At 38.3% G+C, this 15,933-nt stretch overlaps 2 protein-coding genes across 2 annotated transcripts; both read left to right on the top strand.

Moving 5' to 3' along the window:
* Positions 1–7,653: 7,653 nt before the first annotated feature.
* Positions 7,654–8,100, top strand: RB195_021776 (uncharacterized protein; the record flags this gene model as incomplete). Its single annotated transcript, XM_064208670.1, has 1 exon — positions 7,654–8,100. The coding sequence occupies one exon, from the start codon at positions 7,654–7,656 to the stop codon at positions 8,098–8,100; it is 447 nt and encodes a 148-aa protein (XP_064064551.1).
* Positions 8,101–12,420: 4,320 nt separating this feature from the next.
* RB195_021775 (uncharacterized protein) lies at positions 12,421–15,797 on the top strand (the record flags this gene model as incomplete). Its single annotated transcript, XM_013452753.1, has 4 exons — positions 12,421–12,481; positions 12,552–12,672; positions 14,274–14,367; positions 15,717–15,797. 4 exons carry the CDS (start codon positions 12,421–12,423, stop codon positions 15,795–15,797), a joined length of 357 nt encoding a protein of 118 aa, XP_013308207.1.
* Positions 15,798–15,933: the final 136 nt, after the last annotated feature.

The raw sequence follows: 15,933 nt of genomic DNA, 5'->3' as shown, positions 1-15,933 counted from the left end.
CAGAAATAAGAGTGCGACTGAGTGTCCCCTCTCCCAACTACACTTTACCTGCGGTTGCTACGGACAATTTCGTTTGAACCATCATTTTCTTCAGAAGTAATTCCTAGGGATCAATAACGTAGCACAGTACCAGAGTAATTAGTAGCATTTCTATGAACTAGAATAAGCTAAAAGTGGCTGAGGATCTTTGGAAAGAACAATCCTCTAGCTGACTACTAACCTGAATAAAGTTCCATACTCATTGAATTTTATCTACAATTTAAATAGTGTGCAACAAGAATGCAAAGAAATGAAGGTGACTAACGCAAAAATAAAAATAAGAAAGTATAAGGGATTCTTGAACGAGTCCTATACTTGCGAAAAGAAAATAATTATCTCTGAAGACTATTGACTTCTTAAAACCAAACAACTCTAGAAGAGAAAAATAAGAAAGTTCTGTAAACGAAATAAAAGAAAACTAAGCATGAAAATACGTTGATCCACTAAATGGTGATCGCAGATAAAAACAACAATAAAAGATGCGATAGTCGGTGCTCCTACCCCTTTCACTTTTAGACGGTTCGCGAGCGGATCCTGATCTGCATTTGAGCTGCACCTCATGAGATAGACCCCTTTCACCTGAGGAGTGTCCGACTCCTCTCTATCGCATCTCTGACTAAAAATCTAACTTAAATAAAGTCTTTGCCTCAATGTATCGAGTGGCCAAATTCACTTGCGGATAAAACAACTCTCTTAAATTAGAACTTTATTTAGAGATAGTCCTATCCGAGGCAAAGTGATTTAGAGAAGAAATCCGAACACAAGCCACAATCAATATCGGACGGAGGAACATCTCTATTCTTAAGATAAAAATTTTCAAGTATTCCCAAACGAGAAGGAAATAGGAACATTGGAGCAGTGTTGGTTTCAAGAGCAAAAACAAATAAATAGAATCAAAGAAGCCATATTTATCTAACATATTAAAGTATGCGCAATGAAAGCAGGGAATGATGAAGGCGTTCGCCGGCCGGCCGTGCTGCGGCCACTGTCACTGCCTCACTGGGGCATAAACATGTCGATAAAGAGCTATGGAGTTGAGCGCTGTTTCTGGAATAAGAAAATCCCAGGAATATTGTACAGTATAATGCAGATGAACGTATGTATCTCTTGCAAAAAAGAATTCGTGCTAATGTCGAGCTTAAAACTATCGTTAATTCTCGGCAGAAACAAATGTGCACATATAAAAAGCTAACGTTGTGATGCTTCGGAGAACGATCATTGTCAAGCAGAATCATTCCATTAAAAAAACTCACGACTAATGATGTATTGAATGATGACGATGAAGCTGTGACGATCGTTTGGGAACTTACACCACTTTTACTTTACCTTTCAAGCTTATTTAAGTAACACATTTTAAACATACAACCTTAATTTATCAAAAGAAAGAAAACAAAATTAAACAGTTAATTCATGTAAACTATGAATTTAGGAAAAAAAAGATAGTACTGTCAATAAACGAAAAGAACAAGAAAGAACATGTCAAAGAAAATTAGGACTGCGATAAAGTTGAGCGGCCACTCAGTCGCACTCCTATTTCTGGAAGGAAATAACTAAATCAGTCAGAGGCCTAGGATCTAAGCATTAGGCAGAGAGCATCTATGACATGTGAGTTAAAATTACTAAGAGAAAAAAATTAAAGGTAGAGCTTTCAGAAATAAGAGTGCGGTTGAGTGCCGTCCCCCCCTCCCCCCTCCCCCGAGTACATTTTCCCCTTTGCATCAAATAAATGTATAATAGTTACAGTGAACCATCATTTCAGAAAGGAACCCAGATGTAACGATCTCATAGAGGAAATGAAAATCTCAGGGTCCCAGAACGGCATCTCTAACATGTTAGCCGGTCCCACAGCGTTGACATGTTTCAATAAGTCTGGATGGCTGGATGGTATCCTCGATAGGAGCAGCTCATCTTTGCACAACCGTACAATGAATGCTTCGTGCACATTTCTTCAACAGCGCACGCGAATGTATGATCGAGCGACGATATTTTCAATCGAATGTTAATGTGAACGTGCCAGAATGAAAAGACATTGTGAAAGCGCTGTGTGAGAAGAAGAAAATCCTATTCGCCCTTTGATAGATGGTTCCAACTTCAAACAAAAGGAAGTAGTGATTTGCACGTGCTTTTTCCCCTCGCAACTAGTTCTTTTTTTGTGTGAAGTTTTGCGTATAATAATAGATACGATAAAATCGAACAAAATAGTCGGATAATCATGTCACATAATAATCACTTAGTGAAGAAACGAAGTAGTCATGAAGTAATTCCTACGATACGAAAAGAGCTGGCATAAAAATCAATATCAACTATAACATCATATCTACCTCATAAAAATAGAATAGGTGACCGTTAAAGGTGAGGATAAATCACCACACTGTTCCTATATTTCAAATATTTCTGGAAAAAAAAGTCCTTTTAGAGGACAGTTTTCCCTTTTAAATGTTCTGATAAGCAGCGCGGTAGCAGTATCTTATCTAAGTTACATAAACTTTTTCTTACTTTAATAACCCTAACTTCTAACATGATCCTAAATTAACGAGGATATTTCCAGGAAATGACTTTCTTGAAAGCGAATGTAAGAAAAACGGGACGACGTAGCGTTTATGAAAATATATGAACTCGGATAAGCAATTCCGTGGTGGGGGTTTGATTCAAAACGAAGAGAGAAGTTGTGCAATCCTTCGGCATATGAACATCGACGTCTGACTCACTGGTTACAGCTGTGAAAGCAATCGCCACCAATCGATTTCTATATTAATCATCAAAAATGATCGACATCGCAGCACTATCGTTGTGAATACATCGGCACTGTGTGCAAAAATGAGTGCAGCCACATTTTCAGAAAATTTTTATTTACAGAAATTTCTAGGGTTGGTTGTCGGCGTGAGGTGTTTTGAAATTGTTTTTGTAACTGACTGAGGTAGGAAAAGCCAGAATAATCTCGTCATGTTGTGTATTGAATAAAGATTTGAGGAAGTTGCAAGAGCCCAAACACATATATTGTAAGCGCGTAAAATATTCAACTGGGCGACCGCGACGCGTCCACCGCAACTCCTGCTCCTTTTCCACTTGAGAAGGACCTTCTCCCTCACCTGTCCTAGCAAAATCTTTCCAAATGTCTTTTTCTTATTGAACTCATCCGGTCACGACTTTAGAATACTCGTTACAATATCTAATATCGATATTATAATGGAGAAGTGCACAAACGTTCGTGTCTACTTAGGAGAGAAGGTTGAAAAAAGAGATATTGGTAAAATCTGAGCATTTTAAGGAGTTGGCAAACAAAAAGGAAGGTTGGCTTTGTTGTTTATAGTCGGGTCAAAACGACATGAAGCACGGTGCATTTGCGTACGCGCTCGTAACGGCGCGGTGGCGACAGCAGCTAAAACCGAGGTGGGACTTTCGCAAAATGCAGCGATGGGTGGTGCCAGCAAAGGTTTCACCACGCTCCTACCTTTTACACTCCACCGAAGCGCCTCGAGAGAAGTACGCAATTGCACCGTACTTCACGTCGTTTTGACCCTGCCATACTTTTAGCCTTGAATATCTATCCTCTAATATAAGACTTGGATGTCGATAGAATTGTTGAGGCTATGGAAATGTCTAGCAACATATGAGCGATGTAAAAAAAAAATGAAGAAAAACTTCAAAAGATGTGTATCAAAGGACAACAACTTGTTACTCTTTCTACATGTTCTTCAACTAAACGTTTAAGCCTATAGTTCATTGCAGTAATTTTGTTCCATGGATGCAGGACTACGACCGCACAAAAGATACACATAATTTCATAAATAAACTGCAGTAACTGGTTAGGAAATATTCATGAAAAGAACGGAGTGACGTGATCAATGTATATTTTTAGCATGGCGAAGTTCACTATGCCATAAATTTCGTGCACTTTCCCAAGTATTGATCGCCACCGCAGAACGGTGCATGGAAGTCTCCTCCGATCTCTGCGAAATTTTTGCATTTACACTTTTGTTTCGTTGAAATGTGAACCTACACTTGAATTTGAATGAAGGTTAAATGAATTTTATTTATTTGCTTTTCAATTCCAGAGTAACATATACGTTATTTCCAATGATCGAGACAACTCGTTGAAAGTGAACTGATCTATGATCTCTATAGAAGTCCTTTTTTTTTCTGGAAAATAATGAAGCTTGGGAAAAAAGTAGTTGATGAAAATTATTTCGGATGTTTGGCTGTAGCAACTGTAAGTTAGGGCACAGAATGGAAGAAAAAAACACTGCGCTTTTTTCACAGTTTTACAGTTTCTACTTATTTTTCTGTATGTACTTAGGTTTAAAAGGCAAAATAAACCAGCTGTTTTTTTTTAGCTTTCTTCTTCTGGTACATAACTGTTATTTTTCGTATACCATAACGTTATGTTCCCCATTAGACATCACTTAAGTGTAGCAGCTACAATAATTAGGAGAAATTCCGCAAAAAACGAAGACACCATGAATGAAATACAAAGAGGGTCAGCAGTACATACTTTATTGGATTAAATGAATAAGCATGGCGACCATTTCTGGATTAGATAGCTAGCACATTTAATTCTCATCAAGTATAACAATTCACGGGAGTATTAAGTTGAAAACTAAGTTGAATTTCATTCAACGTAGTCCCCTATACGATCGAATGGTTGTGCAGAGATTTAGGCGACAGTTTCGGGTTTGATCAAGATATAATTACTACATTTAATGCAGTTGTTTTGAACCGTTGACATCGTTCATGACATAGATTATTGATGAGATAATAACGATCTTAAACATTGAAAAGACAACGGAATATAGGACAACCGCCAATACCAAGTCATTCTCGTCTACCGTATTCAGAACTAGTCTTCTTTACAAAAGCTATCATTACTAACACAAACGTTTCATTTGTATTTCCTCAAGAAGTAGTTTAGAGACTTTAGATAAGTATAAGTGAAATATTCTAAAAAAAAAATTAAAATATAGTATGAGTAGGTAACAGAATCTTGTTGTCTGATAAAGAGAGCATTTTAAGAGGAGGTGCTAAGATGCGGTTATTTCCGATCGATACCATGTATCCGAACGAGAAGAAAGGAACGAATCAGCCATATTATGCTATTGAACCGTATTTACTTGAATTATCGTTACAACTGTACTCCTTTTAATAATAAACGCCTTATTATGAGATGATAGTTGATAGATGAGAAAAAAATAAATGTAGAAATAAAGATCTCAAATAATGAAGTGAGGCAGAAGTGTAACGGTCAATAACCGTTTCCACAGACGCTTCACTACTCTCTTATCATATGGATTGTATTTTGCGATAGTAGAAAGATCGTTCATTAGTTTTTGATTAGTTCATCCTAATTGCTCCGATAATTAATAGATTTTTTAAATGAAACATAACTTCGAACCAGTTTCTACAACTACTTCGATTTCGTGTCCTCATAAACTTGTTTTGCTTCCTTTTGGATCTTTCCAACTCACATTAGTGCGCTGCCTAGCACTCACTATTCCCGCTCTTCAATCTGAAAGAAACTCATATCCACCTCGGTGTGTCCTTAGTCTTCAGAAAATAGAATAAGGAATCTATTTTATCTATTTTGAATATTTTCACCTATCAATTGCGTCTCATAGTTACATGCATAGTCCCCTGGTCACCTCCATTTTTTTAAAGATTTTCAAGACATCTTTAGAGATTCCTCACTATTTTTTTCTACGGAGGCCTAAAAACCAGAGACTCCTCCAAGCATCAGATATGTACTCACCTAACTTGTCACAATTTTGCATCGCATAGTGTGTCCCGATGTACATTATTGTCTTCTTCTTATTTTGTATCCATAGTCGTTTCGGAAATGTTCAACCAAGTGAGCGCGAGCATCTGGCAATGCAAACCCACTCTCCGGATGAAACGCGCTCTCTTCCAAGCAGCAATCAAAAAATCGTCGCGATCATCGCGTTCAGCCGGATGAACATTTCCACTACTGACTACATGTTAGAAGAACCGGATGAGTGGAGTTCCTGGCAGAGGCACTGATTGTGAAGAGTTCACGTTAGGATCGGGTACAATGTGCAGAAGAGGACATGACTCGCGGCATTGAGGTTAAGTTCATTTCTTCATCCGAATAGGATCGACAATGAAGCTGTGAAGGTCAAAACTGTATAGCAGTGTATCGTATCGTATTGTATAGCTCATGAGTTGACATAATTACTGAAGGTGAAATGTGCAAATATTTTGTAAATTAATTCGTCCTCAGATCCTGGTTCACTTTTTTGGGTATTTTAATTAGAGTCAGTTGTTTTCCAGTAACATTTCTTAAACTATGCTTTTACTTAGGTGTTTCTTAAATTAGTTCCAGCTCTGCTCAAAATTTCGTAGCCTAACAAATGCAGGCAAAACTAAGATGTCAGCTTAGTAATAGCTGTTTCCGTGCTAGGTGCATTTTGCAGTTTACAGTGTCAATAAATGATCAGCAAGAAACGTAAACGTTCTATGAGTTATCACACAATGTTTAACATTCCTATGTTTTCCATCGCGTTTGCCTTCAAGTTCAAACATTGGCTGCGCGATTCTGGATTTTCAGAGGCAGCGTACTACGAGTCTGACGTGGTGAAGGAATCAGCGGAAATCTAGATGTGGGATTGTAGCTGCGGGACATAGAATGGTCCCGCTCATCTCTCCTTAAAGGTATCACCCCACGAATCTGAGGTGGTGCAGATTTCAGGTGGAGTATTCGTATACGGGATGGGAGACTACGGAGAGGGAGGTGATTCCGTCCATTTCTTGCTAATTGCCGTAAAAAACGGCCAGCAAGATACGGGCCGCACAAGACTGGCGCGCTCCAATCGAACCTCGTGTATAAGATGGTGCGCCAAAACGAATGAAGCCGTATCTTCAGGTCCGTTTTTACGGCAATTAGGGAGAAATGGACGGAATCATCCCCCTCTCCGTAGTCTCCCATCCTGTATACGAATACTCCACCTGAAATCTGCACCACCTCAGATTCGTGGGGTGATGCCTTTAATCGCAGTAAAAAAGTCCTAATCCACGCCGTTTTTCATAGACGCCGACTATTTCAGCTGCAACGCGCCCCCTTGTGCACGCGCAGCATCGAACTGCGAACGGCCAAAAATCACTGAAGTCTTCCCACCAGCGTATTCAAGTGAAGCCAATCAATATACTGTTGAGGGAGCTAAATCGTGCACATAGAGGTTCGTTCCAACTCCTTACCTCGTAGAAACTAAAGTGGTTCCCACGCCGTTTTGACGATAATTAGAGAGAGATCTACAACTGCTTATCGCCTCACACTTGCGTGGAGGTGACCCTGGGCGTCGAACAGAAATGCACAACGGAGGTTCGTCCTGCGGCGGGATCTCCCAAGCTGAGAAGGAGTTCAACACATCTGACATTCCGACTTCTGGAAATCGGAAACCTGGCTAAGAGTAAAGCACTGCTAAGATTCACCACCGTCTTGGCAAAATGTCGCAAGATGGCTCCCTGATCCATATAAGTTGGGGGACGACATGTGGTGAAAACTTTCCTCACCATGGCAGGGCTGCATAGTTTGAAAAAAGTCTTTTTGCCACTCCAACATATTGACTGCCTCAGTACCCTGCACCCTGGGCACTGCCGTCTCAGATGTCGGAATGTATCGGTGGGAAGCGTGGTGAGAAGCGATCCAACCTCAGGTTGCTCAGGACGTCTTCGATTCTGGACCAAGGCAACACGTGCACGGCTCGCCATGGAGACTGTCTCGGACTATGTACTTACAACACTAGAACAGTGCCCACAAACGCTCACCTACATGCCCTTCTCCAAGCTTCAAATTCCACGTGGTTTCTCTGTAAGACATTATGCCTCGGACGTTCTATGAACATGGACTTGAAGAAGAGAAGGATGAGAACAGCGCGGGCAGCATTTGCACCCGTCAGGGAAGCTACGGACCAACTGGAGGACCAAGATCTCTGTGACCATCTGTTCGACTCTAAAGTGTTTTCAGCGCTCTGTTACGCAGCAAAGACGTGGAAAGACATCGCTGCCACGTCAGGGAAAATACTCGCTACCCGTAGAGCCCTTCAGAGATGACTCCTGAAGTTTAACCGGTACACACAACACCTTGCCGGTCTTATATATATATATATATATATATATATATATATATATATATATATATATATATATATATATATATATATATATATAGGAAGCAAGGTATATGTGGAAAGGTCACTTTACGAGAAGAATCGACGATAGATGAGAAAACGCTATCAAAAAAAATACAATACAATAACTTTTGGCTCTTGTGGAATCGCTAAGGAAAAACCGAAGAATGAATAAGTATGATAAGTAACGCATATTTTGACCGTTTTATGTGGGAATAGAGCGAAGAGATGTGGATTCTATTTTGTTCGGAGAACTACTCAATATTTCTCTTATGTATAGTTGTATACTCATTAAAATTGTGTCCGGTAAAGCTTATTTTTTCTGTAAAAGGTTTTTTTTTTACGTAAATTTTAGTCATCGTCTCCCTATATGCGTGCTAGAAGTACAGCCTTTAGTTTTAGATTAATCCATTTACCTCTTAACATAAGAAATTTTCATTAATGAAATGTTTCTCTGTTGGCTGCTGCAGTAACCTTTTTAGCGCTTTTGTTACTCGAAGAATTTCTTGAAAGAGATGGACTAGCTTGTTCAACGCTGAACCCTTGAAGCTAGACAAAAGTCTAGGATGTAGGCTCTAGATTACATACACCACCATTATAATGAATAACGTGTACAGAAAGGCAACTCCAGTGTGCATGGGCGGTTCTTCCGGTTGCAAAATTTCTCCCTATCTTACGTGAATACGTTGACCACGACGAACCTCCTACTGGAGCAGGGCAGAGGGAAGGAAGAGTGAGTGTGAAGCAGAAAAGGAATGCTCATTGCAGGGCGATGCATCGCGCCTTTTCGGTTGAATCCATTCAACATAATAGTGAGAATTAATAATTTTCTAAACTAAATACTGAACACTTCGAGCGGGTCCATCCATGATTACCCTCGATGAATTCACAGAATTGTGGTGTAAAAACCAAGTGATTTTTTTTCAGATTTTTAAAAATTAAGAAACAGTACTTGAAAGGATGTAGAGAATACAATCTGATGGATGAAAGCCAACTTAATCAATAAGGTCTAATTTATCTGTAGAGAAACTTAGAAATGGAATATATTTGTCTGAAATTACTTAAAGGCATCACCTCACGAATCTGGGGTGGTACGGATTTCCGGTGGAGCATTCGTATATGGGATCGTAGATTATTGAGAGAAAAGTGATTCCGTTCATTTCTTCCTAATTGCCGTAGAAAACGGCCCGGAAGATACGGCTTCGAGTTTTCCGGCGCACTACTTTCTACAAAAAGTTCGATTGGAGCGCGCCAGCCTTGTGCACGCGCCGCATCTTCCCGGCCGTTTTTTACGGCAATTAGGAAGAAATGGATGGAATCACACCCCTCTCCACAATCTACTATCCCTTATAAGGATACTCCACCTGAAATCCGTACCACCTCAGATTCGTGGGGTGATACCTTTAATCATGACTCTCTCGCATATGCCCTGTGAATCCATTAGATACATTTTCCTGGAGAATCACTGATTATAAAAAAGTGAACTCATTTAAAATCCGTCTCACGTCGTATTTCTTCACCTGTTTAGGTGATCATAGTTTTGTTTTCCGAAAGACGACACTTTCCTCAGTCATCCATAAATTGTCGCCTCATATACAGTGAGACTGTGTAAACGTTGAGAAGTGGAGTCACAGATTGTTGTAAAATGCGGTATCTCTGATTTTTCACACGGAGTGACAATCGAAAAATGAAATCAACATGGAAATGTAGAAGTTGTTTCAAGAAAATAGAAAATAGGACCGTTGCGAATATGCTGCCGCCTACTTTAGCTCTTTTTTTGTCTAAAAAAAAACAGCAGACATCTCATTATAATATCTTTTTTGTTACATTAAGTTCATAGTGTAGTGAATCTCCGTGATGTTAAATACAATCAAAAAAGTTACACGGAACACTTGAGTCCCTAAGAATTTAACTTTTAGAAAACAAAATAGAACGAGTAAAATGAATTCTAAAAAAACTTAAGTTTGTATTGAAAACGTGTGAAAATTGCAGTTAATGAACGGGATAAGGTTCCAGGCGTTAATCAATCCGCTTGGGATGCGGCCCCACGTTCACTTCAATTCAGAATCGTTTGAGGTTGACGAACGTGTGACTGGCTTAGGCAGTGACTTGCGGTGGCTCGCCGGTGTGTTATGTGGAGACGACCAATTATGTGCCATATATCCTTCTTCCGGATCCTTGTGAAGGATATCGATCCAAAACCATGCATCACTCATCATGGTGATTCTATTCTATGAACACAGCCACCACTTGTGCACTGTGTATACGGATAGATTATAACGGGAAATTCTAGGCTGCATTAGTTTATTGGTTCCACCGTTTTCGCCATCAAAAATATTGATTGGAATCTGTGATTTCGTGAGAATATTTAGGGAACAGATACTGTGGAATTGAAAATACGAATACTAATGTAAAATATTAGAAGAATCCAAAATACTCTCAAATTCATCCATCGAACGCTATCACGTTCGATATTTTGACTGTTGTTTTTTATTCGCAATTTTCATTCTATAGAATTTTTCAACGGCAGAAATTTTAGTCTTAATATGATATTTCTACGGTGTAGTTACATAACTTTACTTGTTTCTCGTTCGAATATTCGACATTATCCGTGACTCAGCCTCAGTTACTGTTTTGTGGATCGCACAAACTTTAAATACCTTCGATTACAATCCTTTTCTGGTCGTTTAAATCTAAAATGAATTCGTAAAAAAATCAAAAGTGCTACCGAAAGAGCTGTAGTAATTTTTCTATAGTGATCTATATTTAACTATTTATTTAGATGTAGTTATTTTTGCGCTCATATAGTGGAGAAGTTTCATCACGGCAAGATTTGATTCAATTCATACAAATCTTATTGGAAGAACGAATATCTACAATTAGTGTGAGCAGCTGCTTCGTACAACCGCTCGTTTTTTCGCTTTCTTTCATTTGCAGATGAGACCTCTTAGAAAAGTGCAAGCTCAAAAAAGTGAAAATCGAAGTGAAAAATGAAAGTCAGGAAATTCTTTCTATTTACTCAAGAATGAACATAATTAAATTTTTGCCATGAAGGTAGTTGACCCCCACCTTCACTTCAATTGAGAATCGTTTGAGGTTCAGGAACGTGCAACTGGCCTATGCAATGACTTGCGGTGGCTAGCCGATGTGTCAATTCGGTGTTTTTATCCTCGCAGTCAAGTCTGGTACCAATTTATCGACCCCGGAGGGATGAAAGGCTTGGTGAACACTACAGCGGATTCGAACCTCCGATAAATCGTGCAGGAAGCGGAACCTCTAACCGCTACACCACACCTGCCCAACGTGCGTAATACTGAGTTAAATTGCATGAATATGTCGAAATGAACGGAAAAATAACTACAGAAATCGTTTTTACTAGTCATAATGGAAATCAGGCAATGTACAGTGGGGATTACATAATTTCTTTTATGGTGCTCACTCAATCAACTTACATATTTATGCCTCGTTCAGACGTATCTCTTCGCAAAATACTTTTGAACATAATTTTTAGTCCCATTTCCTGCAGATATTTTCATTCTAAGATATATATATATATATCTACAGAAGAGCAACTCTTTCAGGCGTTAAAGTTATTTTCTTTTTTAGAAAATAAGATAGATAGGACAAGATAGCAAAAAGGATCCAATGTGGTTTTATGCATGTATGACAGCTTTGTTCACCTGGTTCACTTCCTACTTTACTTTATTTTCTGCTCTATTTTTTGAAATTTTGATTTGATTATCCCATATAATTCTCCTTTTTTTCTATAGATATCGATTCTCGGAAAATGATTGTCCCCTTTTTGGCCAATGTAACTATCATTGATGAGTTGTTATCAGTAAATACGAGTAGTTCTTAACCTTTGGTCTTTGATGGTTTATCGTTTTGTAGTGTATTGGTAACGTATTATCGGCATGGATGAATGCACGATCTAGGTCATTCCCACGACTATTCTCGCACTTCGCCACGAAAGATCCTCGCCGGTATTCTCTGAAACAGCGATAAATCCAATTAAATTATTTCCACACTTGACCCCACCTTCTTTTCTTCACACCAACCCATTCCTATTTGCAACCGATCCCTTTTTTTTGAAGAGGCATCGCCCTGTTGTTTGCACTAATCACATCATTCTGCATTCTGAAATGACCTTGGCCGCTCTTGTTGCTCTTTTTTTCGCGTCAAGACCGTTTTCCGTTCTGCTCTCGCGCTAAATTCATTTCCTCACATTTGAACTTCGTCCAGAATGTCTCTCGACGAACGTTTCGACGCAGCAGTCACTATTATACAAAAACTGCCCAAGGAAGGTTAGTTTTGTGATCATTTTAATTGACCTTGAAAGGATACATCTCAATATTTCTTGAAATTTTCGTACAGGACCTGTCAGCACGTCCAATGAGCAGAAACTCGAATTCTACTCGTTGTTCAAACAAGCAACCATTGGAGACGTAAACACAGATAGACCTGGTATCTTCAGCATAATTGAGAGAAAAAAATGGTAAGTTTATGGACACGATTTTGTGGATATTTTACGTTAAGGATACACGAATTAAATCATACGACATAACATGTTGATTCGATCTCGCAATAGGACGACAACTTGTTTGTTGATTTCACGTAGCGAAGGGTCCATGAACTTTCACCGGACTCCGCAAGTTGCGGTTTCTCGGAAGGATTACTGACGCATGTCGCTCAATGAAGAGAGAAGAGCGATCCGTTATTCCATGAAACCGGCCTATTTTACTTGCTTACCTAAGCAATATTTCTTGTGCTAGAGAACAAAATACTGAAAGTGTTGTCGTATTATAGTACAGAAACAACAGTCTACCATATTCCCACAGTTTTAAATTTACCTTCTGATTTTCTCTGGGGACGATAGTGCAGATATAATTCAAAGTGTTCAGTGTTCAGAGTTGAGAGTTCTTAGCATAGATGTAATTATAATTATAGCTATAATATCTAAATATAATTATAATTGTGATGAATGTGTTTAACGAAGGTCCTTCGTTTGGGATAGCGTAGATGGAAGGTGTTAAATGTCAAGCGGACTGGCAGCGTGCGTTGCGCTAGTTGCGCTAGATGCTCAAGAACGTTTTCTGAGTCTTCTCGTCTTCGCCCGTGGCTCTTCTCTCATGGAGCATTCACATAAAATCATGCAAATATTTTTGATTTATAGTAGTGCTTGCAATGTAATGCATCGTTAATCGTTTAATCGTTTAACGGTAGCAAATACAAAATATTAAGATTTTAGAGGTTACTAGACAAGAGACAAAATATAATTTAAAATTAAATCACAAGTGCGCATAAGACACAAATTTTGGTACATGAGCTTGATTTCAGGTTTTCAAATACCGAGCTATGAATGAGAATGAGAGCCAAAATTTGAAATATGTAAAGGATTTAGTTTGTAAGGTATTTTCGTAGGCTTTATTCTGTAGTAGTATTGTTCTTTAAATGTGACAACTATAAAACTTGAGATGGTAACTTATCAAAGACATGATTATAAATATGTTGTTCATATGAATCTCTACCCTCGTCTAAGGACAACATCCACGTCTAATACCTTATATTAAGATTTTCACACAATGAACGATTCTTATGTTGTTGTTTGTAGGTTTCGCGTTGCGAATTTTAATTGATTTTATCTTTCCAATTTAACCTTTTGAAAACAACTGATACCCTGAATGAGAAAGGGCTTAAATGATACTTACTACCAGCTCAACTCAGTGATTTACCGTATATTAGTGTCAATTTTCTAAAATCTTTCTTACTTTGTTGTAAATTTGTGAAACATATGAGGGTGTTCTGAGGACCAATTACCATTAGTCTCAAAAATGTTAACTTCTCTTTCGTTTCGACTAAAAATTTTGCAGAAAGGCATCTTACTACAATAAAGATGAGTTTCCATTGCTAAATCTGTGTAGGCTACAAATTTAAATAAATGCGTGTCTGATTCAAAAAAAAAAAAATAACTCGAGAGCAATGCAAGTCGTTTGAAATCTCCAGTCGTGGATCAAGGCCATGTTCTCTCGACATTTTTTGACTCAAGTACTGATCAATACAAAATTTTCAATTCTATCCAGAGTTTTCATTATTTAGGGATGCGTGGAAAGCAGTCGAAGGTGTTAGCAAAGAAGAAGCTAAGCAACGCTATATAAAAGTGCTGCTCGGAATGTTCGATAAAATTGCGGAGGTAATGTTCTTCTTCTGAGATGCTAAAAAACATTTTCTAGTAGACTATATAGTAAATCTTAGTAAATTATTATTTTTAGTAGATTAGAATAGGACATTTTAGTATAGTTTTGATGCATGTGCATACCAGCTTGTCTAAAAATCTATAAGTGCGTAATGAAATAAGATGTGATCGTAGTCAAAGATATCTTATTTTAATAAGGACCTCAGAGTACTCTTAGAAGCCCTTCTGTGAGTTAATCATAAAATTCACTCTTTTAAGTCATGAGCTCAGCACCTCTGTATACTCATAGCCAACACATTTCATAGCCATTCTATGTGTCGGTCAATAAGTTCTTCGCAAGAAACGAGGAAACAAAAAAAAATCCCAATGACAATTTTTTATGGATTAGAAAACGGAAGAACTGCACAGATTTGAAATGCAATTCGTCTCATATTTTGTCTTTTTTCCTCCACCATTTGGCTGAGGACATTGACCATCAACTTTCGAGGACATTAGGGACAATTTGGAGTGGAATGCTCTCGTTGTTGGCGTCTTTGACAAGTCTAAGAATAATTATACTGTCAGGGTTATGAAGAAAAAAGAAAAGAAAAAGAACTGAACTCGTCACGCATAGTGCAGAGATACTATGAAATTAATATTTTCTTGTTATGCCAACGAGGATTTGGGGAGAACATATTTTTGGACTGACGCTTCCACAATCTCGTTTTATCATAAGCCTGAAAGTGGTTCAAGGTTTTTGATGCAATGAGTATCCCATGAAACTCTTCCCCTCCTCCTGTGAAGCCTCGATGTCGTTTTAAGTTCACCAAATAAGAACTCCAAACCAGAAAATAAACGGAAGAGTATGCAAAGAATAAGGTAAAGGAAAAGTAAACAAAAGAGTGCAATCAAGGTAGGAAATATCTCATTCTTCTCAGTAACTTTTTCAGCCTACAATATTCGAGATTTATCACGTTAGTCTTTAAAGATCCCACTTGAACGTTTTCACGATTTCAAGGGTACGGGTTCACCGTAGTAATTTGAACACTACAATAATTTAATGAGAAAATTCTAGCAAAACAATATTAAATTGGTTCTCATGGGACTCTGCATTGGTTCTTCGCCATTAGAAACCGTTCAGTACTGAGACTATTTCTCGTCAGTCTCTGAAATATTTTTAATCATTGAAAGCAGCAAAAAAAAAGCGCATATGTACAAATCGTATGATGGTTAGCTGTCTTTTTTTTTTCGAGCACTGGGCTTCCCTGCAAGAGCATGAAATCTGGAACTATCCTTCTTATTCTTCAAGAAGGCGTAGGATCGTGTTTGTGAATAAATCTTGTTTTGTGAACAGAGAAATATTCCAGGAACTTGACATGGACGTGTGGCTGAACAAGGAATGTGATCCCATAATCAAAACAAATCTGGCACTGTTGGGAAAATCATAACTGTGATATTATGCTAACTATTATGAGTATTAATAAACATTTTATTCAACCACGAGAGATAATCAGTTTATTTGAAACAATTTTACGAGGATACGTTGCATAAGATGTTAAGTACGGATCATTTTTACCCGGAAAG

The sequence above is a fragment of the Necator americanus genome, chromosome X (assembly GCF_031761385.1).
Source record: "Necator americanus strain Aroian chromosome X, whole genome shotgun sequence".
Taxonomy (NCBI): Eukaryota; Metazoa; Nematoda; class Chromadorea; order Rhabditida; family Ancylostomatidae; genus Necator; species Necator americanus.
This window is presented reverse-complemented; position numbering and strand designations above follow the sequence as displayed.